This window comes from Verticillium alfalfae, genomic scaffold (genome assembly GCF_000150825.1).
Source record: "Verticillium alfalfae VaMs.102 supercont1.12 genomic scaffold, whole genome shotgun sequence".
NCBI classification, from domain to species: domain Eukaryota; kingdom Fungi; phylum Ascomycota; class Sordariomycetes; order Glomerellales; family Plectosphaerellaceae; genus Verticillium; species Verticillium alfalfae.
In genome coordinates, this window is record NW_003315027.1 from 532855 (window position 1) to 558822 (window position 25968).

The window sequence follows — 25968 nt, forward strand, 5'->3', positions numbered from 1 at the left end:
TTTTCTTCCTTGTCATTGTCTCTGTGCAGCCGCGAAGAGAGGAGGTGAACGCGGGTTTCTCCTTTCCTGGCCAGTGTCTGAAACCTGCCGCGTGCGTTTGTCCTCTCATGCTCCCTCATATTGTTGTTTCGATTTGGGGGGGGGGGCGGGTGGTGAGAACGGGCCTCACCCAACCCAACCTGTTGTAGTGGGTGAGCGGCTCGCCAGCTGGTAAGGGTTCTGGCCCAGGCACCATACCTTACAGCGCTTCACAGCGCGTGAGGCCTGGAGTGGGGGGAGCGGCTTCACGGTTTCAGATGCTGCGCTGGCTGGGCCCTCTTCACCCCCATTCCACCTACTCACTCGCTGCCACTCTACACCAGGCGCCCCTAAGACGACCCAGAGGGCTCTAGATTGGGGGGCCTTGTCTCTCCTTTGGGCGACCCTGCCACGCGTGGAGAGGGGTTGCGTTGGGGTTGTCTCTCTCTCGCTCGACCGCCCGCCCCCGCCATCGTTCATGCGGGCGTTCGGTTGGATGGATGGATTGGGGAGTGAGGGTGGGTTCAAGTCAGAGGAAGCGTGTGTCGGGTTAAGATTAGATGAATGCGGGAGATGTGATGCATGGATTGGACTCCGTGGCCCGCCCGTCGGTTGGCCTGAATTGGGGACAGCCTGCCCGAATCAGGGTGATGGGCCCTGGTAAAAAGTGAGCAAAGGATCTGGCTTGGGATATTGATGGCAGAATTTACTCCAGACGCTGGGATTGGCCCCTGAGATCATGACGGGGGGGGGCCAACCCAAAATGAAAAAAACCCGGCGGTAGATCGACTATTCTGCAAACACCGTTGTGGGCAAACGGGGGTTTAAAAAAAGCCCGACACTCCAGCCAGTAAGGGCCCCGGGGAGGTTCCCACCCTCGGTTCCCTTTTTTCCCTCTGCGTTCTGTTTCTTTGTGACCTCGGACACAAGGGAATGAAGAGACACTCGCAGTAGCTTGCGCTCGTGCCCCTCACTTGGTGCTCGCATCAAGCAGCTTCCGTGTTCGTCCCAATTCCTCCGACTACCAGCGTGACGGGTTTCGGGTCTCAGACGACCTTCCAAACCGAAGCCCAAGCGCGGCAAGCGACGCTCGATGTCTGGCACCCTCTCCAGCTAGGCGTCATCTCACGAACCATGGGGAAAAGAAAACATTCAGAAAAAAATCAGGGTCATGAGGACTGATGCAGGGACTTTAAGCGAAGAAAAAGCAAACAGTTGGTGTGTTCTGATCAGTACCGGCAAGACAAACACTCGCCATCTGAATCACGTCTTGGGAGTCTTCCGTGGTCTCGACGTCGTGCCCTGAAATAAGTCTCTCCAGGTCGGACCCCTAGTTTATCGAGATAGCCGAGGGGGCTTGGGCCTGGCCTCTGTGACGACCTCTCTAACAACTGCCGGTGTTCTCTCCCCCCTTCTTTCACGTCGCGGCCAACATCAGACCCAATGCCCCATGTCTGAGAATTTTCTTTTACCATTATTTCGGGTAGTCCTTCAGATGGAAGCTCTTGAGCTTGACAAAGGCCTCGAACCCGAACCGGCTGAGCGTCACGCCCTTGCCGGAGTTCTTCCATCCGGTCCAAGCGAGATCCTAGAGGGGAAGAAAGAATGCTTGTTAGCCTGGGAAACAAGAGTTTCGAGGAACATGCCAGACTTACGGGACTCGGGTAATCAGCCCTGTTGACGAATACAGTACCGGCCTCGACGTGCTCCGCCAGTTCGTACCCCTTATCCGTGTCCTTGGTCCAGATGCTTGCCGTGAGCCCAAATTCGCTGTCGTTCATCAGCTTGACCGCCTCCTCGTCACTCGACACCTTCTGCACAGGCAGTACCGGGCCAAACGTCTCTTCCGTCATGACCGTCATGCTGTGGTCCACGCCCGTCAGCAGCGTCGGCTTGACAAAGTTACCCTTGGGCGGCAGGTTGGCGAACGACTCGTTCTCGGGCGTCGCATCCTTGGCGCCCTTGTCCAGGGCATCCTTGATGTGCGCTTCGACCGTCTCCTTTGACCGCTTCGAGATGACAGGACCAATCTGTGTGGCCTTGTCAAAGGGGTCACCGAGCTTGTAGCCCGCAAGGACCTTCTGCGCCGCCTCGACAAAGGCATCGTGCACACTCTCGTGGACGTATACGCGCTCGAGTGAGCAGCAGCTCTGGCCCGAGTTGAAAATGGCACCGTCAACAATCTCCTCGGCGGCCCAGGCAACGTCGACGTCGGAACGCACATAAGCGGGATCTTTGCCGCCAAGCTCGAGGCCGACATTGACAATGCGGTCTGAGGCTGCAGACTGAATGGCAAGACCACCGGCGACAGAGCCTGTGAAGGCAACGGCCTTGATGAGGGGGTTGCGGACAATGGTCTCAATCTGCGTCGGCGAGCCAGAGTGGAAGTACTGCAGCACGCCCGAGGGGAGGCCCGCCTCCTCGAAGCTCTTGGCGACCTGCTCCACGATGGTGGGGGTCTGGGGCGACGGCTTCAGGATGACCGTGTTTCCGGCCAGCAGCGCTGGAATGAGCGAGTTGACCAGGATGAGGTAGGGGTACTTGTCGATGGTTAGCAAAGGGAGAGACATCAGGGGAAGGACTAGTGCAACCTACGTTCCAAGCAAAGATGACAAGAATAGGTCCCACGGGAACCTTACGAATGAAACGCTTGAACCCCTTCTCCGCCTCGCCGTCTGTGTCCTTGAGAACGTCGTCACTAATCTTGAGAAGGTAGTCGGCACGCTTGATGGCAGTCGTAACTTCGCCAGGCGTGTACGAAATGGGACGGCCCATCTGGACGGTCAACTCCTGACCGAGATCATCCTTCTTGTCAGCGAGAGACTTGAGAGCCTTCTTGACGATCTCCTGCCTCTCGGCGAGAGTCGTCTTGCGCCATGAATCAAAAGCGGTGGTGGCGGTGATAGGGAGGTTGTCTAAGTCAGCCTGGGAGATGCCACTGCGGGTGAGGATGCCCTCGTTCGTGCTGGGCGAGATGGTGGTCAAGGTTTCAAGCGACATCTTGGTCAAGCGATTTGTTGTGTTTGTAGATGGAGAGATGAATTACGATTATCCTCTTGAAGAGGAGGAGGCAAACGTTTGTGGCCACAACTTGTCGAAGCGGTACCTGATTCAGGGCGTGTGTGTGAGATCACTGAGGGGCAACAGTGCCCCGCCATCGTACACCGGGACCGGCGGCGCCACTGGACGTTGCTCGATAAGGGAGGCTCTCCGATTAGATAAGAGCCGGCAGCAATCGCGCTTGGGATCCACCAAAAATTTGCTCCGACTCTCCTACCGCAGACTGATGACCTTCAGCATCACGACAATTCGATACCTCGCGCACTGCTCAGAGTTGCTGCCGCTTTTGCTTTTCTTACGCCTTGTAGTACACCAAAGACCCTCACCTCCAAGGCCTTGAATATGGCTCCCGAAAAGAGGAACGAGTTCCTCGACGCCGAGGACAGCGACGACGACCAGAGCCAGGGCTACGATTCGGAAGCCGAAAACCTGCAAAAAGGCGGCCGCACGTCCAAGCGCAGAAAGGTCGACGAATCCGACGACGAAGACATCCTCTCAGACAACGAGTCCGTACTCCCAAGCAACGCCCCCGACTCCGAGGCCGACGACGATGCCGACAACAGCACATCCAAGTCCTCCAAAAAGTCCAAGCCGTCCCTGCCCGCGTCGGCCTCCAAGGCCCTCTCTCACAAGAACCTCATCGCCTCCGAGGCCGCCATCCGCAAGTCCGGCGTCGTCTACCTGTCCCGCATCCCGCCCTACATGAAGCCCCACAAGCTGCGCACGCTTCTGACGCCGCACGGCGCCCTGAACCGCATCTTCCTCGCGCCAGAGGACCCTGCGGCGCACACGCGCCGTGTGCGCGCCCGGCGCCAACAAGAAGCGTCTCTTCACCGAGGGCTGGGTCGAAATTCGTCAAATAAGAAGGACGCGAAGCGTGCGTGCGAGCTTCTTAACGCGCGCCCGCTGGGGCGGCAAGAAGGGGTCGTACTACCGCGATGACATCTGGAACCTACTCTATCTGAAGGGTTTCAAGTGGAACAACCTGACGGAGCAGATTGCGGGCGAGAACGCGGAGAGGACGAGCAGGATGCGCGCCGAGATTGCTAGGACGACAAAAGAGAACAAGGAATTTGTGGCCAACATTGAGAGAGCAAAGGTTATCGATGGTGTCAAGGCGAGCAAAGAGAAGAAGAGGAAGAGGGCGGACGGCGAGAACAGCGAGCCGTCGAAGGCTGGGGGTGCGTTGGAGGAGAGGCCAATGACGTTCAAACAGGTGTCGTTGGCGAAGAGGAACACGGGGGCAGACTCGCAGCCGGAGCACGTCACAAGGGTGCTCAGCAAGATCTTCTAAAGTAAGGCGGAGGGGAATCAAGCGTTGTGCCTTTTAATGAATATATGCAAGCGTATTAATAGGTTGCAGTGTTCACTGTGCGCCTGATCATGTCATGTCACTCATCATGCGACCATTGTCCTGATTTCGTCATCTCTCATGCATTTTTTTAGGCAAGGCTTCTGGTCCCTTTCCATCTACCAAGTTCCCGCACTATTCGCGGATAGCCAACTCATCCATGTCCTCCAGCAGCTCAGTCATGTCGACCTTCGGGCCCTCATCCTCGCCCTCCGTCTCCGCAATGCTCATGGCATCAGGATCCACCCGCTGCGGCTGCTGAGACTTGTACAGCGCCATGGTGGCACGGTACTCCTCGTCCTCCTCGACATCCTGCAGGAACTGCTCGTACTGGGCATCCATGCGGTCCTGGTCGGCCTGCTTGGGCAGCAGCTCACCCTCGTCCTTGGCCATGCGCTTGAGCTTCCACTGGCGCTTGCGGTTCTTCTTGCGGCGCGGGTAGTGCTTCTTGACGAGCATGACGTCCGGTATCCTCGAGCTGTACGTGTTAGAGGATTCAATAGCTTCGAACTCGGGGTTGTTGAAGTTGGTGCCAGTGATCATGTAGCCTAAAGCCTGTTAGCGTTCACCACTCAAAGGCACACACACAATGAAGCAGAACATACCCATTGCCGAGTCTCCAGGCTGCAGCAGGTTGCCCAGATGTGTGCGCACGAAGTAGGTCGTGTCATTGACACCAAGGTCAGAGGCACGGGCGACCGTTGCCTCGGCGGCAGCCCACTTTCCGCGGGTGACGCCGGTCCTCTCAATGTCCATGACAACGAACTCAACCATTTGCGTTGTGTCAGCCAGCGACTGGAAGGGCGAGCGCCAGTAGACCGGTGAGCTGACGTCAGAGATCTGAAGCGTGCTGGGATCGACAAAGTACACAGAGGTACCGATTTTGTGGCACAGCACCAGGGGCGTGATGTTGCCCTGCTGCTTGGCCAGCTTTATCGGCAGCGCGACAAGGTCATCTCTGCAAATGGGGACGAGCTCGACGGACGACGAAAACTTGTAGGACTTGGTGGCGGTGTGGACATCCTGGGAGATGAGCTCCTGCGACTTCTTGACCTTGACGGGCACGACGGCATTGAGGAAGTCGACAAACTTGTCGGCCTGGTTCTTGTGCGCGAAGAAGAAGTCCATACCCGAAGGCGCCTCTTTGATGTTCAGGGTTTCCTTGTGTGCACCGTGCTTGAGGATCTGCTGCTCGAGGAAGAGAAAGGTACGCTGGTGAGGGCAGTTCTTCTGTCGGACCTGCACAACGGATCTCCAGACTGGTCCATGTTAGTCGACATCTACACGAGGCGCTACCAAAGGGACGTACCGTGGGCAGTGAAACTCTTGGCGCACTCGGGGCACTGCGCGTAGGCTACGACGTAGATGGCCTCAAAAGCCTGCTGCAGCAGCACGCCGTCTTGCACCTCATCCTGAATCGTGATCTTGACCTTGATACGTTTTGAATGCGGTTCGGTCCAGACGAAGGACGCGTCGATAACTCGGACTTTGTTGAGGCCTCGCAGCTTCTTCAGGCAGAGGGCAAGGAGCTCGCGAGATTCGGGCTGAGCGACGATCCTAGAACACGTCAGCGATGATCATTTTGGGAGCTGCAAGAGTGACGTACCATGACTGAGGAGGCAGCAACCAACGGTCGCAGTCACGGCAGAATGTGAGAGTGGCCTCGCGCTGGACGCCGTTGGAGATATCGCAAGTTAATCGCAGACAAGCCTGGCAAATGGTACCGGTCGAGCCGTCAATAGGAGCACCACTGCATGGTTGTTAACACTGATGAAAAAAATACAGGAAACCAGAGTGCAGAGGCTCACCAGTTGTGGCAGAGCACAGTGGCGACAGTCGTCTTCCTGGTGAACTCCATGGTTGGGTTAGGTGTCGGCCTGGCGACGATGTCTCGCTTCGGTGGTGGGGTTGAGCGCCGAGGGGTCGACGCAAAGATGCTCCGACACGCACAGCGGTTGAAAAATTGCAGCCTTCGAGTTGGCCTTTCGTTTTTCGTTCGAAGAGCTGGAAAGGAAAAATCTACACACACGCAAATGTATAGAATCCTTAGAAGATGGCCGGCGCCTAGTTTAAACCAGACGGTGACAATGACGAAGTGGGCGCCAGAACATCGATATGGAGGGGTTCATTCTGGATTTTTTCTTCGACTATCGCCCCCGCCTGATAAGATAAGCCACTCGAGCCCAAACCACGCCAGCGCGCAGCCAGCATCGCTAACTGCCCCCGCCGGCCCCGCGCTCGTGTCGGAATATGAGTCACATGATCTTGAAAGAGGCAAAAGTGCGTTTCCTCGAACGATTCCTATGTGTTGCATTATGTAATACGCTTCTTACTTGTTCGTGATGATAAATCAGCTCCATCAGGCAAACTGCAGCTTCCAGAGGTCACCAAGCCGAGAGTTGTCCTCGGCGAGACCTCCATGGACGATGATCGCGTCGGTGCCATCCTCTTGGTGCGCCACATCGGCATCAAACCAGCCGCGCGAGGAGGGGGTGTCGCCTGTGAAAGCGAGCTTCGTCCAGATTTCGTGGTGAATGTCGAATGCCCAGACATCAGAGAGCATCTTTCCTGCTCCAGCGTGACCGAGTGCACTGGGATCCCGTTCGCCAAAGAGCGTAACAAGCAGATCCTTGCCTTGTGACTGGACGGCGACGAGAGCAGCGACACTGCGCGCCTCGGGCCCCTGCACGCCATCTGCCTGGAACGAGATGGTCGACCATGTCTCCTTCGCAATGTCGAACACGTCAATGGCCCCGCCCTGCTCATGCTCGCCATCGAACCCGTTCATTCTGTAGATTTTCCCCTTGGAAAATGCGATCGATGTTCCTCCGCGTGCGGGCGGCGGGGCGGCCGGCAGGACAGTCCAGATCCTCGACTCAACGTTGAAGGACCAGAGGTCTGCCTTGCGGCCCTTCTCGGGACATCCAGCGTGGAGGTAGATGGTATCCACGCCATTGGAGGTCGCTGCGTGATAACTTCGCCCATCGACAAACGGCGCCGACGTGTCCGCTGGCGTGATCAGCGTCCAGCTACTGTCGGCGGGCGTATATCGCCAGACGGCGCCGTTTTCTTCAACAGGCGCCATGGCGATGCCGCCACGGCCGGAGAACAGATAGAGGGCATTCTTGATGGCTACACACGATGAGCCGACGCGAGGCGAGGGCGCATTCTGGGGTGCCGGAATGGTGTGCACAGATGACGTGCCTGGACATGTTAGCCGTGTCGCTCACACGGGATGAGAACACTGCATGCCTTCGCCCAGGCGAACAATATCGAGCTGGTTATCGATGGGTTCTCTGGGAAGGAGTTCTCCGCCGAATATGTACGCAGTCGATCCGAGCACGGCAATGGTTTGAGAGGAACGCTGAAGCCGTTGGCTCTCAGCTAGCTTGATCCATGAAGTTTCAATGCTGGCCATGATTAATGAGGAGATATTCGCTATACACTGGAGCCGAAACTGACCGCAATCCACCGATGTATCGTCATTGAGTTACGATGAGATACCCTGATGGTCGTGGCTGGTCGTTGATCTGCAACCCCGCCACGCGCTAATTCCGCTGTTCAGCCTCCTCGGTCTCCGAGTCGTTGGATAACACTAATTACATAGATGCCCGTGTATTACGAGATCACCAAAATGCGGTGAGGTTCAGACCTACCTTGACTTCAGCCTTGACGTTGCACTGGCTCGATTGCTTTTCACGTTAGATAAAACATGAGAATAATTGTCCAACCTCGTCTATCTGTCTGAATGGCCAGTTCTATAGATTACGTAGTCAAATTTATCAGATCTCTGATGGGTTTATATTACCCTGTTCCAGTAGCCGTCGTGCCCAGAAGATAATCACCAGCCCGACCTGGGATATTCTTTGTAGCTGCGATCTCAAAATCACCTGACTATCCTGAAGACGTCAGAAATGAACACGAGTTCAAGAGGATGTCATGAGCGCAGTGGTGCGGTGATGAGCCGCTTTGCACAGTTGCTCACTGGGTTAATATCAAACACCTCGTCAGGACTGCCACCTAAGCCTCATTCCGGTCGAGCTATGAAGCCTTCCATGCACATGACATTTGTTTAATTCGGCCAACACACATTCATTTGTCTCGCCCGCAAGGCTCAAAATATGTCCCACAACGATATCTTCCCATCCTTACTGCCCGCCGCCAGCCAGTGTGCCGCCTCGGCATGCGCAATCCGCCTCTCCCTGACACTCACCTCTCCCGCCCTCCGCACCACGGTGCCATCACGCTCCTCAACACCACCGGCCGCCTGCGGTGCCTTCAGCGCACTCGCAAATGCAACAGCATAGCACCCGACCTCGTGCCACTTGAGCACGGCGACCTCCTTCATCGTCTTGCCCGAGTACACGCGCACCATGGCGTCCCACCCGCCCGTCGCGAAGACGCGCCCGTCGTCCCGGAACCGCAGACTCTGCTGGCCCGAGTGCTTCGTGTTGACCACCTTAAGCGGCTGCTCAAGCACCTCCATGCCCGCGGGCGGCGGCACGGGGTGACGCGCGACGACGGCGTCGGCCGAGGACGTCACAAAGGAGAGCCCGTCGGGGCTGACGTCGAGGGAGAGCACAGGCTGGCTGTGCGGCTGGGTGCGGTACGTCGTGTTCCACGTGCCGCTGGCGGCGGAGAGGTGCATCGCTGTCGTGACGCCGTTTTCGTAGCCAGCGAGGAGGGTCAGGGAGTCGCCTTGTGGGACGAGGGCGAGAGCCATGACCATGCCGTTTTGGCCCGGGGACTTCACCGTGTGGCGACGGGTCTGGGTGGGGAGGTGGTAAATGTCAATCTGCTCGTTGGTCAGCACGTGGCACGAACAGCAATTCAAAGGCGGAGATTGCTATTTGCAGCAGTAAATGGGGGACAAGGCTAGCGAGGTAGGGTGTACGTACCGATTCGGAGGCGAGCGTGTTGGGGACGGCGAGGAGGAGCTCCGGATCGTCGCCGGCGGGCGGGGGATCGGTGGGTACGCAGGCGGCAAAGGCGCAGAAGTTCATGGTGTTCACGTCTATGAGATGCAGAAGCCAGGGCTGCGGGCGGGGTTCGGACGTGTCGTCGAGGGGCAGCTTCTTGCTGAGGTTCGCCTCATCGGACGTGGCGAGCTTCCATACGGCTAGCTTGTGATCACGGCCATGTCTGTGTGTGTGTGAGCTTGGCGAGCATCAAAGGGGTGGAAGAGCTGCCAAGTCGGGCAGCCAGTTCGGCCATCAGACGGTGGGATCGACGCACGTAATGATGCGGTCGGCGCCCCAGCCTTGAATACCGAGAATGGCATTGTCATGGGGTTGCCAGACGGCTGTGGGCCTCATGATGGTGAGGTCCCAGAGGGCGACATAGCCCTCGGCGTCACCACTGGCGAGACGGTCATTGTTGCCGACAAAGGCGAGAGCGTGCACTTGAGCTTTGTGGCCGCGAAGGATTGTTCGTGGGTGTGGTGTTTCGGGCATGGTCCGCGCCGATGATGTCGGGGTACAGGGAGCACGAGGCAGGCGATCGTGGGAGGGGAGGGTGATGCCCATCGTCGTCAAGCTTTCGGGCCAAGCGCGACAGGAGCCAGAAGGGGAGAGAGGGGGGGGGGTTCAGGGTACAGCTTGGGCAGGGGCTTGCTTGGCTTGATCCTTCTACAGTGACGGTGGTGCTGCAAGTACTCGGTTCGCCATTTTTAGCCTGGGTGGGACCTCGGTGGGTTTGGGGGAGTGCAACTGTGGACCCCCTACCGCTTTCGTATGGTACCTAAAACCTACAGGCAGGTACAGTGCAGCTGGGCTGGCTGTGTTCTGCGGTCTTGAACAAGGCGGTGCACCAACCCTGAGGTCTAGACCATCTGATGAGCTGTTGATCCTCTTGATGCAATGCTGCTACATGGAGAAGATATACGAAGTAAATATCCAGATGCCTGTACGTTGCCTACTTATGTTCCACAGACGTACCCACCCTCAAGAATGTGCAGAGCTAGCACCTGCTTCGATGTATATCAAAGCTTTGTAGGTAGGTAGTGATCATTGCATGTACCAAGGCCGAATTCCAGCACCAAAAGCATGAGCCTCAAACAGCTTTATTCGTGATGTCACCTCGACTCAATTGGGCTGCATCGTCCTACTTGGGAAACTTGCAGATTATGGGCGTGTCTGATCCTACGAACCCCCTGGTCAGCACACTAATGAGCTTAAGACTCGCTGAAGGATTCAGGCGATCGGCAGATTCAGCGCTGGAAAGGGCAGTCGTAGGCGTGCACATTTTTCAATGACATACGCTCGCCATTGTTCTTTTCTCACGAGAAGGCTCAAAACATTTGCCTCATACGTTGAGGCAGTACCCTGAGCTGGCGCGAGATGCGAATACAACGGAAAACTATGATCTAGATTTAGGCTGGCTGTCTACCTGGACAAGGCTTATCCCGCCATGCGCGCGTGACCACGGCGAGTCTTTGGTTGTCCTCGATACTGCCGCCGTAGATTTCGTCCCGTGTTGCAGCGATGGCAACATGCCCTCTGTCACGAAAACAAGCTTAATCTGATTTCCCGAGTCAGACAATCTTACAACGTCACCCTCGGGAATCCTTACATCCCTCGAGCTTTCCAGGACGGAGGATCAGCCAAGACAAAGAGATCCGGGATGAACGGCTCTGCAGCGAATGGCAAAACATATGATTCGCCACTGCGAGCGAGTGCATCCGCTAACCGACATCACGGCCCTCGGGGGAGTGTACATGTTGCTCAATGAGGCCAGGATCAGTAGTGCAACTTCACAAAAGATGCTTAATGCGTCTGATTTCGGTGGATACGACCCAGCCACCGCACCACTTTACATGGTATGCCCTCAAAATAGCACCTGTTCAGGCTTGTTCAGGGTAAGCCCGCCAGGCCCAACATGCTCTAGAAATCAGGGTCCACCTAGAGCAACATCCCTGCGTCAAGCTTCGGCCTTGACGCTCTGGTAAAGCTCAGCCCTTCGGTGCGTCTGTAATTGGGCTTCAACGTCTTCTGCAGGCAACATCTCTCCTAATCCCGGCTCAGTTTGCTACTACGGTCTACGGATCTTCGAGTTATTCTGAATCCCACAGGATTTGGATACAGAACCATGACGATGAAGGATTGAGCTACCATGCTGGTCCATGTGCACGACTCGGATCTCATGCTCTACGTTAAACATGTTGGTCATGTCGTGAAGATCGAACATCACAGAAAACAGCATATAAGAACCCGAACTGATCTCCAAATTAAGTATCATTTTTCAGTAGCAGCATCAACAGCTTCAGCAATACCTCCTCTACGAACAGCACCCTCGCTGTCACCAACTCCTCTACTTCACTCAGACCCTCCTCCGTATCTTCTTCCACATACCAACATCTCCCCCGGAACCTCTTCTCGTTCATCATGATCAACTTGCTGATCTCCGCTCTCGCACTCGCCGGCGCCGTCTCCGCCAGCCCGTTCCCCCAAAACTTCTGCCCTGCCGGCTGCGACGTCATCGTCACCGAGCACCCAAACCCAGATCCCCACCAGACCTACTTCTTCCAGCAGATGACGGTAAGTCCATCTTTCCGCAGGCCAGCCTCTCAACGACCCAAGTAGCTGACCCAGCCCCTCTCAGAAGCCACACAGCTGCGCCGGCAACCCGGGCTGCGAAATCTCCAAGTCCGAGGTCGAGGGCAACGTCGTCAGCTTCGGCGCCAGCATCAGCGGCGCCGGCTGGAATCAGCGCCCGGCCTCGAGATCTCGCAGTACGAGGAGTCGGGTGAGGTGCAAACCTGCTACGGCGACCCGGACGACCCCATCTGCGTCTTCTGGGCGCACCCGCCAGCACCCATGTACACGGTCAACCACCAGTCTAAACAGGTGCTGCCTGCCCGGCCCCTACGCGCCCCGTCGTCATCACCTCGCCGAACGCGGGTGGCGTTCGCTCCGCGAGCATCTGCGGACGCAACGAGCAGTGCAAGGACAAGGGTTACTCGTACTGGAACAACAGTGAGTCCATCTCCCTTTTCACTAGATGCCCAATTTTGGGATGGAATGTGCTGACCTGGATTCTCATCACAGTGGAGCGCCAGAATGGCGGTGTTACGGTGTCTGGTGGCCCTCAGTCGTGGCCTTTTGGTAACCAGCACCTTGGCATCGTTCCTGACATGGACGAGATTCCTCCCCGTACCGCTGGCAAGGTTTGATAGCCTTTTTATATCCAAAAAAAATGATTGTCAACGGTGCATGGAATGAGTTGGGACATATAGCATTGTTTTCTTAGGCTAAAATTCAAAATTACGTATTGTATGATTCCTTGGAGACAAATTCCTTCTTGCGATCAATGGTAAATTTGGAAAGACGCCTGAAGACTGCAGTAGAATGTGTCCCTTGAATCATAACAGTGCAAGCTCCTCCAGAATTCTCACCGCATGACAACGATTTTGTATCTCATCGATTTGAGGTTTGATGATAGACAGACCAGGCGTGTGTTTTGGGGTAAAAGAAGAACATAATTCTCGCATTGAACATTGGCTGATGCCAATGCCCAGGCCTCTTTAACTACTGCCGACGGGCTCAGCCTGCCTTCTGCAGCTCTTAGTGTGAGCATGCGCAATGTTACCTGGGACCATAACCCGAGCAACGGCTAACAGAAGCCTTCAGAAGATGCAAGGCACTTGACAGGGTGGTAGGAATCGTGCAGCAGTTTCTGCAGAGCTTCTGCCGGGACGAGTGGTGGACAATCGAAGGCCACCGCTAGCCAGGAAACCTCAGGATCGTATGCATGAGCCGCGACGAGCCCAGAGACAGAACCAAAAGAGATACCGGTCCCCCAGGGCGACTGTTCGACGAGAATGAAGGTAGAACAGTCTTGAGCACCACAGCCGTTCGGGAGACGAACGTTTTTCCTGTTGACGACTTTCAGGCCAGAGAGCATTTGGTCTTGCTGCGACTCCGGGCGAGCGAGATGAATATCTGGAAATTTGGCAGGACCGATCGGATAAATCGAAGCTGATGATGATACAACGGCGTCTGTTGTGGGACTTGGAGCAGATGTTTCGGCTGACCGAGTCTCGATGACTCACTTCCGTGGCAGTCAGTGCGAAAGTCGCTGATACGACTCTGGGGAGCAAAGAAGTTACTTCCACCAATACTGCGATGCTCTCCCAGACGACTACACGTCAGCCCCTCAAGACCTTTATTCGACACGTTCCATATAAGCTACAGCTGGCCACATAAAACCGGCCCGGACCCTGACGCTTCGGCTCGTCAGTGCCGCATCATTGGTCTAGGGGGACCGGAGCGTCGCCGCTTTCCAATAGCAGTCGCCTTATTGCTCAATTGGTTTGTATTTCCAAGCTCTCAATATTCACCCTCTAGCCGTTCGGTCCTCAGAGTCGCATCGAACTGAAACCATGCATCATGCCGAAAACTCGGCGAACCGCCGGCCCTTTGCGGCCGAGGCAGCATATGGGACATTTACGGCCGTCGGACGCCATACACGCATGAGCGGCCGACTCGCGTCGACCACGCCTACGACGAGGAGCTGGAGAAGTGGGTACAGAGCGCTTATGTCCTCTGCAGCACCGGGTGCGGTCTCGACATTGTCGACAAGGACGGCAAGGTCATCGGCGTTCGGGGCAGGGCGCCGCATCTGGTGAATGAGGGGAGGCTCCGGTCACAAGGGGCCTCATGGCTGAGTATTCTCATAGTCTATGCACGGGTGCAGCAGCTGAGCTTATCACCGGGTGGAAGGGCATCAACAGCTCTGATCACTTACAGCGCACCCTAATCCGGCGGAACAGAAAGCTGGAACGCGCCACGTCGGACGGGGCCATGGGTCTCATTATCAAGAACTCCAAATCGATGATAGAGAGACTCAGCAGTCACAGTACAGCCTTCTATACGAGCGGGCAGCTGCTCCTTGCGAATACTTAGCACTGCCCTTGGTCGGGAAAGTAGGCTGGCATACACTTTACATGTAAAGCGAGCCTAACTCAATGTTTGGATGACGATTAATGGAAACGCAGGGACCGGAATACACGTCTGTGCATGAATACGGCAGCTGCGCCGACGTCGTCCTGCCAGCGGCGCGATGGGGCGAAAAGACTGTGTATTCAGAAGAAAGACACGATAATAGTCAGGTCACGGAGGGGTGCGATTGAGGTATGGGCTAGGGCTGGCGGTACCCAGGTTGGCCAGGTTTTCTTGCTATTCCACCTGGGATGATGGGATGCCAAAGACGGAAGGGCGCGGGGTACGATCGAGCTCACAGTTGGTAAGACGTAACCTGCTGTGTTCATGCTTTGAATCGTGCTGATGGACGCAGAGCGATGGGGCCCTATTTCGAAACAACCCAACGATTGACGCTGGGGGGCGGCCGTATCGAAAAGGTGACTGACACTGGAAAAATGAACGTTTCCGAGCCTCAGTCTGTAGCGGAGGTCGAAGCATCAATCAAGTCGGCTCGTACCTCCATGACTGATGAAGAATCCATGCGCAAGCGACAAACGGAAGAATGGTTTGGTGAAGCCTACGAAAGCATCAAGCCCCCTCTCCCGAGATTTATGGGGTACCTGATTCCCTGATCTCGGGCACGATGCTGAGATCAAAGCAGGGCTGCGCGTCCTCCGCCGCGTTGCAGAGTGTATGCGGCGTCGATTCGAGACGTACATCCTCGAACTGGGCGAGGACAGCCAGCGCGGCAGCAAGAAAGCGGAAAATTTGAGAGACGCACTGTTCACGAGTCGAGATCCGCAGCGCAGCCCGCACAAAGTGATGGATACACTACAGGCGCTGCATGTCTGGCTGGCTCACATCGATGGTGGCTTGACGGCGCTGGTGCCAGTCAGCCAGGCCATGTGGTATCAGGGGTTCTACGATGCGGCAGTAAAGGGGAAGCGGAGCTTGTCAAGGATCCAAGCCTGAGTCGAGCAGCAGATCAAGGTGAGGGCGCCGCAGACGCTGCTATGACCTGCGTGGACGGGTGTCGAGGACAAGGAGAACGAAGGCGTTGGCATCTGAGCATCTGATTAGCTCGCTCCTGGTGTTGTTGTGCAACGGCGAAATCTCCTGCCATCGATAGGCAACTTCGGTAGCCGTGTTCGTCGGGCCGGCCTAGAAGCTGCTGTCAGAGAACGTGAGTGCCTCATGCTAGCTGTCAGTCCCTCGTGGTGGGTCACTAAGAGACCTTTCTGATGAGGATTTGCTCATCCGATGCTTTTCGGACCCGATTCGCATCTGCGCGACTGGTAGGAATCGGGGTAGAAAGCTGTATAACACAGAGAGAGAGGAATCATCCGAGATGTAGTTCACAGCGCTGTGTTAAGCCTCGTACTAGGAATCATGATGACAAAGCCAGGTTTCTAAGGAAACGGTGGCAGGAGCCACTGATTAAGGGAAGGTGTTATTGTCATTGATCGCAGGCAGTGGCTATGATGATGTTGGCAAGGAAAGCGCAGGCTTACACAGTGTGTTGATCTCGTGTCCGCAATTTATCATTGGGTGCGCATCGGCCATATAGGGTGTAGATACAGTGCGCTCCACATGAATTTGATCGATAATCAACATTTTCGGAGGCAGCCGTCTCAGGGCTCGCTCCTTCAGACGATGCAAGGAGACATGCCTTGTTCGCGATTCTATCGACTTCTTCCGGTTTGGGATTGCATCCCTCCTCTCATTTTTGGTCACCCCGGCCGGCCACACGACGGACAGCCTGAATCCAGGAAGATGGAGGTCAAGAACCCAGCGGTTCATATCTACCCAAGAGCGATGGGCCCGGGCCTCCCGAACCCACTTCGCTAATCATTTGGTAGCTTGCTCGCTCGTACATGATCACGTCAGACTCATCTCGACACCCTTTCGTCTGGGATTACGCGGATTCGGATTCCTCCTCCCTGTCCGCCTAATCTCAAAAGCGCCAGCAGCAAGCCCCAGGTCAGAAGCAGTCCCGCTGGCGCGACAGATCCCAGCAGATAAGGTTTTTGTCTCAACGCAGATCAGCTTTCCCACCGCTAGTATGCTGACGGACAGCGACGACCGACGCGAACGGACGAATCTGCTGATGCCACGGCCGTCGTGCAACGGCGACGACGTGAATGGCTGTTCGCCGCTCTCCATTCTAACATGCTGCTATCTGACGCGCACATCTGATGACTATTGGCGCACAGGCGAGGCGGCCGTTACTTTTGGCAATCCATGTTTCAGTCGCGCTGCTGCGACGGTACAGTGGTCCGTAGGATTCATCTCCACCCGCCGAGCTTTTGTTCTTCTGAATTCTGGGTGGTGGGTGGAGTTTGGCGTCTGGCGTTTGGCGAGGTACTCCTGTCTCGGTTGATCGCGCCCATCTGACAAATTCTCTCTGAACCAAACTCCGCGGCGATTCAGGGGCTTGCCCTTGCATCTTCACTTCGCATTCCATCGTTCTTTCTATCTGCTTCTGAGGTCGTCTGTCGACTGCCACAGTGTACCCCTTCGCATGCTATCTTGGCAGTTGGCCTCAGCGTTGGGGGTGCGATTGTGCCATGGTGCGATGCAGTGAAGGGACGGAACAGAGCGGATCCATCTACCTGTAAGTCTCCGCTTGAGCTGTGCAAATGTCTCCGATGAGCTCAACCCCTCGTCGCCTTGGCTGTTTGAACAAAACAGCATCGTCAGCAGCCCTACTGCAGACGATCGCGTACGTCACAGGGACCAAGTTGCGAACTGGTGAGAGACACGGGCTGCTGGACGCGACGGAGACCACAAATGATGCCTGGAGTTTGGTTAAGCCCGGCGGCTCAGCTGCACCAACACACACCACTCAACAGCGGCCAAATTCCATCCATCGGCAGAAACCCATGGTCGGAAGAAACCCACCCACGGAGAAAACCCATAACTCCACGGGCGGTACCCCTCGAGCGCGCTAACGCCATCCAAAGTCCGCAAGCCAGCATCTGCAAACTCCATCGCCCTCACTCCCAAGTCAAGGCCAATGTGGAACGGGCCACAGGGCAACGGACATGGGCATGGGCCACACACTTTGTCCGCAGAAGCGCGCTAGCTAGCCAGGACGCAGGCCGACTTGAAGCCCACAAAGCACGAGGATGCTGGATTGCTCATCTCATCTCGCCATCCACAAGGCAGCCCCCCCCCCCCCTTGGATGGCGGACAAAACCCACCAGCAGATCATCTCACCACATCGATGCCCGGATTGGGCCACCGTGCTGCAGCTCGACAAGGGAGGGATTCTCGCCTTTTCTCGTAGGGCTTACCGGCTACCATGACATCCTGACACCCCGCCCAGCGATTACCAATAAGCATGTTGGTGCCCAGCCGCTTGCTGCCCGCGTATAAGCTGTGAGGGCATGGTACGTACCCAGCAGTGTACCTCGTCGTCGTGCGCAATTCTGCCGCTGAACACAGGTCGCCTGGTCTGGCCATTTCCAGGCAAAACATGGCACACATGTACCACCACCCCTACCCGGCCAGATGAATCACCCTCTCTCTCTATCCCTGTCCGCCCGAATCTCCGTGGAGCCGGCATTACCAAAGATGTCTCCGAACACGTGCATTGGTCACCTCGAGACTCTCGGTCTCGGTCCTAAGCCCGGGCGAGAACTTGCTGCGCAGGAGGGACAGAGTAGCCATGGGCAGAAACAGACGGGGTGGACCCCCTGCCCTTGCGGAACTGAGGCAGAAAGTATGCAGAGATGATGTGAGGCAGACCGTCATGGTTGTCTTGGTAAGATTCTTTCTTCATCGCAGTGGAAAGGCAGTGCTACATAAGGCACGCCCCGAAGCCATCTTACACGGCTCATCCCTTCCTTCAAGCCTCACACACTCTTGCATCGCGGGTCCTTGCTCACTACCAACCTTGTTACAGTAGCACGACACCACATCAGCCCTGACTTGACCTCACCCAACCCATCAACGGACACAAACGGGCTTCCTCGTCATGTCTCTGACCGCCAGCAACCTAGGGGGCAACCCTGAGAAGGAACCCGAGAGGTCCCCTTCCGTGACACCATCGGCGTATGAAGAGGCCAAGAAGGAGTATGGCTCGACCACCGACGTCGATGAAGAGGCACAGACGCAGACGCAGCCGGACAAGGGTGTCGAGGACGCCGCACCGGCGGAAGAACCTCAGTACCCTACAGGCATGCGCTTGACATTCGTCTTCGTCGCCCTCATGCTTAGCATCTTCCTTGTTGCCCTCGACATGACAATCGTCGGCACAGCCATCCCTAAGATTACCGACGAATTTAAGCGCCTGGACGAAGTGTCGTGGTACGGCGCCGCCTTCTTCATGACCGTCGCCGCCTTCCAGTCAACCTGTAAGTGACTTCCCGAAACTGGCCCACCTTGAGGTCACCATGCTGATAAGTGGTTCTCTCTCAGGGGGCAAGGCGTACAAGTACTTCCCGTTGAAGATTAGCTTCCTCATCTCGATCGCCATCTTCGAAGTTGGTTCGCTCATCTGTGCCGTCGCCCCGACCTCCATCGCTCTCATCGTCGGCCGTGCCATCGCCGGCGTTGGTGCCGCAGGTATCGGTTCCGGAGCCTACACCATCATAGGATTCGCCGCGCCTCCGGCCAAACGCCCCGCATACACTGGTGCTATCGGTGCTTCATACGGTATTGCCTCGGTCATCGGCCCCATCGTTGGTGGCGTTTTTTCCGACCACGTCACTTGGCGGTGGTGCTTCTACATCAACCTCCCCATCGTACGTTGCCCCAGTCCCTGAAACCCATTCCGACTCCCCAGACTGACTTGACTAGGGCGCCGTCTCTGCTGCAATCATTCTGTTCTGGTTCCAGACACCTCCTCATGCCATTCCCGTTGAGGCACCTCTGAAGGAGAAGATTCTTCAGATGGATCCCCTTGGCACTGCCCTCATCATGGCTGCCACCATCTCTTTCCTGCTCGCCTTCCAGTACGGCGGCGTTGAACATGCTTGGGACTCTTCTGTCGTCATTGGCCTCATCGTCGGCTTCGTCCTCATGGCTATTGCGTTTGGTGTACTTCAATGGTATCAAGGCGAGCGCTCCATGATTGCCCCGCGCCTCATCAAAGACCGCACGCTATACATCTCCAGCATTTACATGTTCTTCTACGCTGGCGCCTACTTCACCCTGATCTACTATCTTCCCATCTACTTCCAGTCGGTCGACAACCAATCCCCCACGCAATCCGGTGTGCGCAATCTGCCTCTCATCATCGGTGTCACCATCGCTACCGTTAGTTCTGGCATTTCAATCACCATGTATGGGCACTACACACCCATCCTCGTCGTATCCGCTGCCGTCTCTACTGTGGCGGCTGGCCTTATTTACACGCTCGACATTGGTAGCGGCAGCGGCGAGTGGATTGGTTACCAGGCTCTCGCTGGCCTGTCCTGGGGCGCCTCGTTCCAGATTCCGATGATCGCCGTCCAGGGTACCTCGACACCCGAAGACCTCGCCTCGAAGACAGCTATTCTGCTCTGTAAGTTTCGCCTGTGGCGCTGACAGCTTCGGCATGACCATCTTCGCTAACACCAACCAGTCTTCCAGATTATCGGCGGTGCTTTCTACGTTGCAGGTGCTCAAGCTGGTTTCCTCCAGACCATCCTCAAGACCCTTCGCGATACAGCTCCCCAGATTTCCCAAGAGCAAGTTATCTTGACTGGCGCAACTGAAATCCGCCACGCCTTCCCCACGGACGTTGTTCCGCTTGTCATCGAGGCTTACATGGACGGTCTTCGCGTGACGTTTGCGCTTGTTATTGCCGGCGCGGGTGTGGCCTTCGTAGCGAGCCTTGGGTCCAGGTGGAAGAAGCTCGACACCAGCAACCTGTCTGCTGGCGGCGCGGCTTAAGACGTTGCGGTCTATGAGGAGTCCTTGATGAGATGAATGATGGATAGCCGGAGGAATCGGGTTTGGGACCGAGAGTAATGGATATAGTGGCATAGACGGCGTTGGTGGCTGGTTGCTTGAGCAGCATGTTTGCATCTCCTATTCCGCATAATGACTAGAAATAATACCTCTTGCTTTGACGAAGACATTATATCTGGTAAAATGTCTCCTAGATGTGGACTCGTTACCGAAAAATTCTTATCTACGCCGGTTTCATCAAGTATAGTAGTCGTAGACCTGTGGGTTTCTTACGCAATGCAATGTATTCTGTTTGTTAACTAGCCAAATAATGTACACCGAGGCCCAACCGCCATTTTTCTCACAAGCAGTTTGTAGCCACATCTTCTTTCTCACAACTTGTCACACGTTTCGCAGCCGCGGATTACCGAAACTGCTGTCCCAGAACGAAGTCAGTATCAGGACCCCAATGCGTACGCCGACCTCATGGGTGAGTCCTCGGTTTAGCCGAGTAAAGTGCCCAATTCATCAGCACGTCCAACCCCTCTTCCTCCGCCACGGGCTGACCGTAGTCATATCCTCGCTCACGCCATCCTCCCAGCTCAGCTCGCCAAACTCGCTGTACGGCCTGACGTGGCGGAACGCCAGATCCGTCGAGCGCGGTCTCGTTCTCGACGGCGCGCGGCGGGGGCCTTGCCTTGCAGCTGCCTGGCGCATGCGGTGTGTGAAGAAGCACGCTGCGCAGAGGGAGAGCACAACGACGACGGGCAGCATCGTGCACAGGGCTATGAGGGCTGGTTTTGAGAGGGGGGCCTTGACGTTTCTGGGCTGCGGGGGTTCGGTGCGCGGAGTGGTGGGATCGGGGGTTAGGAAGGGGCTTATCTCCGGAGGTGGGAGGAGGGGGAGGAGGTTCGTGGACCAGGCTTCTCCGTTGAAGGTTGAGCAGGCTATCTCCGTGGGGGAACTCTGGTAGTAGAGTGTGAAATAGCGAGTTCCCCGACGGGAGGTTATAGTCAGGGGGACGGAAGGGGTATTTGCCCTTGGCCAGAGGTCGCGGGGCTGGGCGGGCTGGGGGACCCAGGTTTCCGGGTTGGTTGGTGGGGAGAGGAGGTGATGGAGCGTTGCGTCGGTGCCGATGTAGAAAAGGGAGGATGATCCTTGATCGTCGATTGTAAGGGCTAGGGAAAGGAGGGTGTTGGGTTGGAATGAAGCTATCTCGCCAGTCGTTGAAGAGATCACTGATGCTCAATTTTAGCGGCGTGGTTTGGTGGTTTGATGGCGTTCACACTTACACCTGTCCCAAACAGCGTCTTCGATGCCCTTCTGGAGCACTTGAATGCGCTGGTCACCCAGTACAATGACGGTAACCTCCTTTTCAGCCGACGCAGCAGATGCCAGCGCGAACCCATTACCAGGCTGGTCCGCCACCGATCCACCATAAAGCCAGCCTGTTGGGTTATGAAACGAAAGTTCATGGATCCTTCTTTCCTCGTCGTGGGCGTAGACTCGAATGCCCTCCTCGGCGCCAAGGAGGACGGCACTGAGCGCCGTACGATCATGGAGCGCGATGCCATCGGGAAGGGCTGTCGAGATGATCTCTGAGTTGTGAAGCGCGTAGGCACCGCTGGTGGCGTTGCACTCGTAGCGAGCGTACACGAGGTTGTTTGAGGAGTCTTGATACCAGAGACAAGCCTAGAGAAAGAGTCAGTCATAGTCTTGACAGACGAGTGGCGTTGGAGGAAGGACCCATGTTGTCACGGCGTCGAACCAGCCGACGCCGGCCAGGCTGCTGTGTTCTTTGGGAGGGAACTCGGTTTCCAAGATGAAAGGGTCGTTGACTGGGAAGACGAGATCGTTCGAGGTGTTGCAACTGCTGTGGTAAAAAAGGTGGGAAGTGGGAGCCTGGAGGACAAGCTGGTCTCCCATGTCCGTAGACCAAGCTGCCAATGAGGCCATTGCAGAGTTGAGAAGCAGTAAGCAGACGATGCCTGCGACCATGAACGTTGGGGTCCTCATCGTTGGTCTTGAGTACGGACTGCTTGTGCTAAAGACGAAATAGTAGCCTGGCTTTTGGACGATGAGGTTCTCTTCGAAGAAAGGTTAAATAAAAGAGAAATAGGGCGCTGGAGAAGTTAAGAACAAGAAAAAATCAACGACAGCCGACGATTGAGATCGATAATATAATGAAAACTGGAAGGAACGGACTTGCATATCATTTGAATTGGGAATATTGTTGCTATTGATAGACGCAAATGACATGTGTGGTTTTCCTCCTTGCATGTGGAGAAGAAAATAACCATGGGCAGTCGTCTTATCTCAGTTGACGAATTGTGTGCAATCAACTTCCAGAGTGACGGCCTCAAATGCCTTCGTGACGATGACATTACAGAGAATCACTCATCGTGCGACGAGAATAAGAAGACACGAATCTACAACATAATTGATGGAGTCTCTGACACTCATCACACGATCCCTCTATTATTTTGGAACTTCTAAAGCAAGCCTACTCCGACCCTGCCGCGTTTGTCACCTTGACGCTGCCATCCTCCATGCCAAAGTATGCCGCCACAGGCTTTTGGGCCAGTCCAGACTTACCGGCCTTGGCCGCTTCGCTGCCGTCGAGACCGAAAAAGATGCCGACCTCGACAACACCGGGAATCTTGACAATCTCGTCCGCCAGCGCCTTGACGCCCCACGAGCCGTCGGCGGCACGCTCAGCACCTGCGCCCTCGCTGAGCAGCTTCAGCGGCGCAAACGGCGCGTCAATGATCCACATGCCATTGTCCGTCACGACCTCGCCGGCCTTGCCAGGGACACCGGGGCGAACGAGGGGCCCGGTCGAGCCCAGCGCCACGAGCTGGTTCAGGACATCGGGCGCCGCCATGGGCAGGACCTCAATGGGAATGGTCTTCCACTGCGTGAGTAGGTTGTTCGAGAGCTTGCGGTAGTCGGCGACGACGACAAACTTCTTAGCGGCGATGGCGACGAGCTTCTCCTGCAGCAGACAGGCGCCGCCGCCCTTGATGCAGTTGAGCTCGGCGTCGACCTCGTCGGCGCCGTCGAACGCGACGTCCAGCGTCACGGGCTTGCCACTCTCCAGGGGCCTGTCGTCGAGGTTGCAGAGGCGCAGGCCGGCAGCCCGGATGAGGCCCTTGCTCTGGCTGCCGGTGGGGAAGAAGGTCATCTCGCCCCAGAACGAGGGGCCCTTGGCAGCGATGGCGTCAACGACATAGACGACTGTGCTGCCAGATCCGATGCCGACGTAGCGGTGGCTAGGCTGCAGGTGTTCGGACACGGCGCGGGCGGCAGCGGCCTTTTTGGCGGATTCGACGGGGGACAGGGTGGACATGGTGCGAGCTGCTGTTGAGGCTGCTTCGGAAGCAAAGTGAAGCCGATGAAGGAAGGGAAGGGGTATCTTGTTGGTAATTGTTGCTTGAGGGCAAAAGAAAGATGGACGCAGGAGGCGGAACATGGGGAAGGGAGGGAGGGGTGAGGGTAAATCTCACGATGGTAACGACTGTGGTTGAGGTTTAAGCTGTAGTGGGGTGGTATGACGACAGCCGCCATGAACCTCCGAGTCCGGGTGCTGAGTCAGTGCGAGGTGGGGACTCAGCGAAGGCACGTGATCTTCAGAGACTGGTCCGCACTGTAATTCCTGCGCTTGGCACCAGAACCTCGAGACACAAATTTTCGTACTTCAATTGCAGTTTTATTTTCAAAGCCGTCACCCCCTCCGCTCAGTCATCCCAGCCATCCTGGTTGGGATACCCTGAAGAACGAGGGAACGATACGCCGCGGTTGCAACAACGCCAAGGAAGAAGTTGCCGACAGCCACCGGCATGATGAAGTACACCAGACGTAACACCTCTCCCTCGTGCGGGGTCATAACGTCTCCGCACACCTCCCCCATCATTCAGCGGCGCTTTGGCCGAGTGGTTAAGGCGATGCCCTGCTATTGATGAGCGTTCTCGGACACTCGATAGACCAGGCATTGTGTTCGCACGCGCAGGTTCGAATCCTGCAGGCGTCGTTAATTCTTTTGCCGTTCCATGCTTCATGATGGAGCACTGTATTATTGATCTTGACTGCTTACCTACCTACCTTAGGTGCCTACGTAAGGAACTCAAGGCACCTACTACATTGATGACCCGTCCTCGGCTTAAGGATTGCAAGGGAAGATGCAAAGTCTCAAGCCCTATTCTTGACGAGAACATGTTTACGGCTGCCCAGCCAAGCATGAAGAACAGATTCTTCAGCTCCAGGTTCTCCCATGTCGACTTCTCCACATGACGGCTTGCCAGGCGACAGGCACTCATGTCCTTCCATTCGGCCCACAGCGTGAAAAGTCCCCACGTCTGAACTTTCTTCTTGATCCATGTCTTGCCGTAGTAGCGTGCCTTGCATATGGCCATCAAATCAACTTGTTTCGGCCACTGTCGTACGTCAATTCGCGCTGGTTATATTCGCAGACGAAAGAGGTGCAAGGGGATCTAGTGACCGTTATCAGACGGATCAGTCGCATATTGTGGCCGTTGCCAACGGCCACGTCCCCATTGAGCCGATGATACTACGTTATGAATTGACAGTGCCAGAGATGCGAACGGGTTGCACTGCTTGCCAAAGATCTGACGCTTTCCTTTCCACATCGACAAGCCAGGCGGGACGCACCCGCCAGATTTTCATCGAGTTGAGGCACCGGCTGCCGAGCAGTCATTGGCAACTTCCCCATCCAAGCTTTGAAGAAACGGGCAATGATCCACTGCAGGTCGGGTTCATAAGACAAGGCCAGCATGGCTCAGGACCGACTCATCTCTGATGAGTCGCATGCTCTTGTCAGTGACATGGGCTTGTCGCCATCCTCTTCGAGGTAAACACGCATTCGAGGTAAACACGCATTCGAGGTAAACACGCATTCGAGGTAAAAACGCATTCGAGGTAAACACGCATCGGCACGATAATGATCGAGATGTCTGGCTGTTTCTCAACAGAAAGAAGTCTGTTAGCTACTCTGCCTCGGAAAATGCTGGGGGAGAGCCTTGTCTTTGTTGCACCTGGAGGGCAGAAGCTGGCTCGGCAGGCCGAGCTTGACTCTCCTGGGGCTTTTGGAACGGGGGTTCGGATCAGCACAGGATTTGAAGCCTTCCATAAGGATCTTGCAGATCTGGCAGTAGGGTCATCTTGACGCACGGCCGCCACCTAAGGCATGTCGGGTTTTGTAGGTAGCTATGAAAAATTTGTGTACGAGTGGAGGATCTATGGCAGCGATCTTATCGGACGCAAGGTGGGAGTTGATGTCAAGAGAAGAGTACACGATGTCAGAATTACATTCGCTGAGTTGATGAAAACGAGATGAAGTGTGAGAACAATTCGATACAAACCCCATCCCGACCTGTTTAGGCACTCCGCCCTTCCTGTCTGCACCAACCAGTGCCGTGGTTTGGGTTTCTTGAGCATCTCCCCATGTCGGTCTTGCCAATGTCAGTTGATGGTAGCCTGCTGATGCATGTCCCTAGCGAGCGATCCAGTCTTGTTCATGATGTTTCTGCACCGGGACTATGGACAATTAAACAGTCGTCGCCTTCTTTTATGAGAGACGTCTCTTCATGATGCCTCATTGTGACCGAACCCCATGACATGTATGACGCAGAATTCTAGAGACCGAGAAACGATGCATGACATCGCGACGAGTCTGTTCCCAAGTTCTGCGTCGTTTGCAAGCATCGCGAAAAAGCAGAAGTGAAT

General features: G+C 55.9%; 10 protein-coding genes and 1 non-coding gene across 11 annotated transcripts; 5 read left to right on the forward strand and 6 right to left on the reverse strand.

Moving 5' to 3' along the window:
* Positions 1 to 1174: 1174 nt before the first annotated feature.
* VDBG_08392 (aldehyde dehydrogenase) lies at positions 1175 to 3057 on the reverse strand (the record flags this gene model as incomplete). The annotated part of the gene is given in 4 exon segments (XM_003001301.1): positions 1175 to 1429; positions 1440 to 1606; positions 1674 to 2558; positions 2614 to 3057. 3 exon segments carry the CDS (start codon positions 3016 to 3018, stop codon positions 1493 to 1495), a joined length of 1404 nt encoding a protein of 467 aa, XP_003001347.1.
* Positions 3058 to 3420: 363 nt separating this feature from the next.
* On the forward strand, positions 3421 to 4372 carry VDBG_08393 (pre-rRNA-processing protein ESF2; the record flags this gene model as incomplete). The annotated part of the gene is made up of 2 exons (XM_003001302.1): positions 3421 to 4005; positions 4055 to 4372. 2 exons carry the CDS (start codon positions 3421 to 3423, stop codon positions 4370 to 4372), a joined length of 903 nt encoding a protein of 300 aa, XP_003001348.1.
* A 192-nt stretch (positions 4373 to 4564) lies between these two features.
* Positions 4565 to 6287, reverse strand: VDBG_08394 (60S ribosomal export protein NMD3; the record flags this gene model as incomplete). Its single annotated transcript, XM_003001303.1, has 5 exons — positions 4565 to 4977; positions 5035 to 5688; positions 5739 to 5986; positions 6036 to 6179; positions 6238 to 6287. 5 exons carry the CDS (start codon positions 6285 to 6287, stop codon positions 4565 to 4567), a joined length of 1509 nt encoding a protein of 502 aa, XP_003001349.1.
* A 501-nt stretch (positions 6288 to 6788) lies between these two features.
* Positions 6789 to 7847, reverse strand: VDBG_08395 (kelch repeat protein; the record flags this gene model as incomplete). The annotated part of the gene is made up of 2 exons (XM_003001304.1): positions 6789 to 7633; positions 7688 to 7847. The coding sequence occupies 2 exons, from the start codon at positions 7845 to 7847 to the stop codon at positions 6789 to 6791; spliced, it is 1005 nt and encodes a 334-aa protein (XP_003001350.1).
* Positions 7848 to 8543: 696 nt separating this feature from the next.
* Positions 8544 to 9954, reverse strand: VDBG_08396 (WD repeat-containing protein; the record flags this gene model as incomplete). The annotated part of the gene is made up of 3 exons (XM_003001305.1): positions 8544 to 9224; positions 9328 to 9571; positions 9665 to 9954. 3 exons carry the CDS (start codon positions 9952 to 9954, stop codon positions 8544 to 8546), a joined length of 1215 nt encoding a protein of 404 aa, XP_003001351.1.
* A 1857-nt stretch (positions 9955 to 11811) lies between these two features.
* VDBG_08397 (conserved hypothetical protein) lies at positions 11812 to 12599 on the forward strand (the record flags this gene model as incomplete). Its single annotated transcript, XM_003001306.1, has 3 exons — positions 11812 to 11964; positions 12029 to 12332; positions 12475 to 12599. The coding sequence occupies 3 exons, from the start codon at positions 11812 to 11814 to the stop codon at positions 12597 to 12599; spliced, it is 582 nt and encodes a 193-aa protein (XP_003001352.1).
* Positions 12600 to 14804: 2205 nt separating this feature from the next.
* On the forward strand, positions 14805 to 14981 carry VDBG_08398 (nitrate reductase; the record flags this gene model as incomplete). The annotated part of the gene is made up of 1 exon (XM_003001307.1): positions 14805 to 14981. The coding sequence occupies one exon, from the start codon at positions 14805 to 14807 to the stop codon at positions 14979 to 14981; it is 177 nt and encodes a 58-aa protein (XP_003001353.1).
* Positions 14982 to 18328: 3347 nt separating this feature from the next.
* VDBG_08399 (GliA) lies at positions 18329 to 20229 on the forward strand (the record flags this gene model as incomplete). The annotated part of the gene is made up of 4 exons (XM_003001308.1): positions 18329 to 18707; positions 18772 to 19097; positions 19153 to 19858; positions 19919 to 20229. The coding sequence occupies 4 exons, from the start codon at positions 18329 to 18331 to the stop codon at positions 20227 to 20229; spliced, it is 1722 nt and encodes a 573-aa protein (XP_003001354.1).
* Positions 20230 to 20754: 525 nt separating this feature from the next.
* On the reverse strand, positions 20755 to 22242 carry VDBG_08400 (predicted protein; the record flags this gene model as incomplete). The annotated part of the gene is made up of 3 exons (XM_003001309.1): positions 20755 to 21464; positions 21519 to 21918; positions 21973 to 22242. 3 exons carry the CDS (start codon positions 22240 to 22242, stop codon positions 20755 to 20757), a joined length of 1380 nt encoding a protein of 459 aa, XP_003001355.1.
* A 487-nt stretch (positions 22243 to 22729) lies between these two features.
* On the reverse strand, positions 22730 to 23575 carry VDBG_08401 (ribose-5-phosphate isomerase; the record flags this gene model as incomplete). Its single annotated transcript, XM_003001310.1, has 1 exon — positions 22730 to 23575. The coding sequence occupies one exon, from the start codon at positions 23573 to 23575 to the stop codon at positions 22730 to 22732; it is 846 nt and encodes a 281-aa protein (XP_003001356.1).
* Positions 23576 to 24144: 569 nt separating this feature from the next.
* VDBG_15180 lies at positions 24145 to 24256 on the forward strand. Its single transcript has one exon. It is a non-coding gene; the product is annotated as a tRNA-Ser (tRNA).
* The last annotated feature ends 1712 nt before the right edge of the window (positions 24257 to 25968 follow it).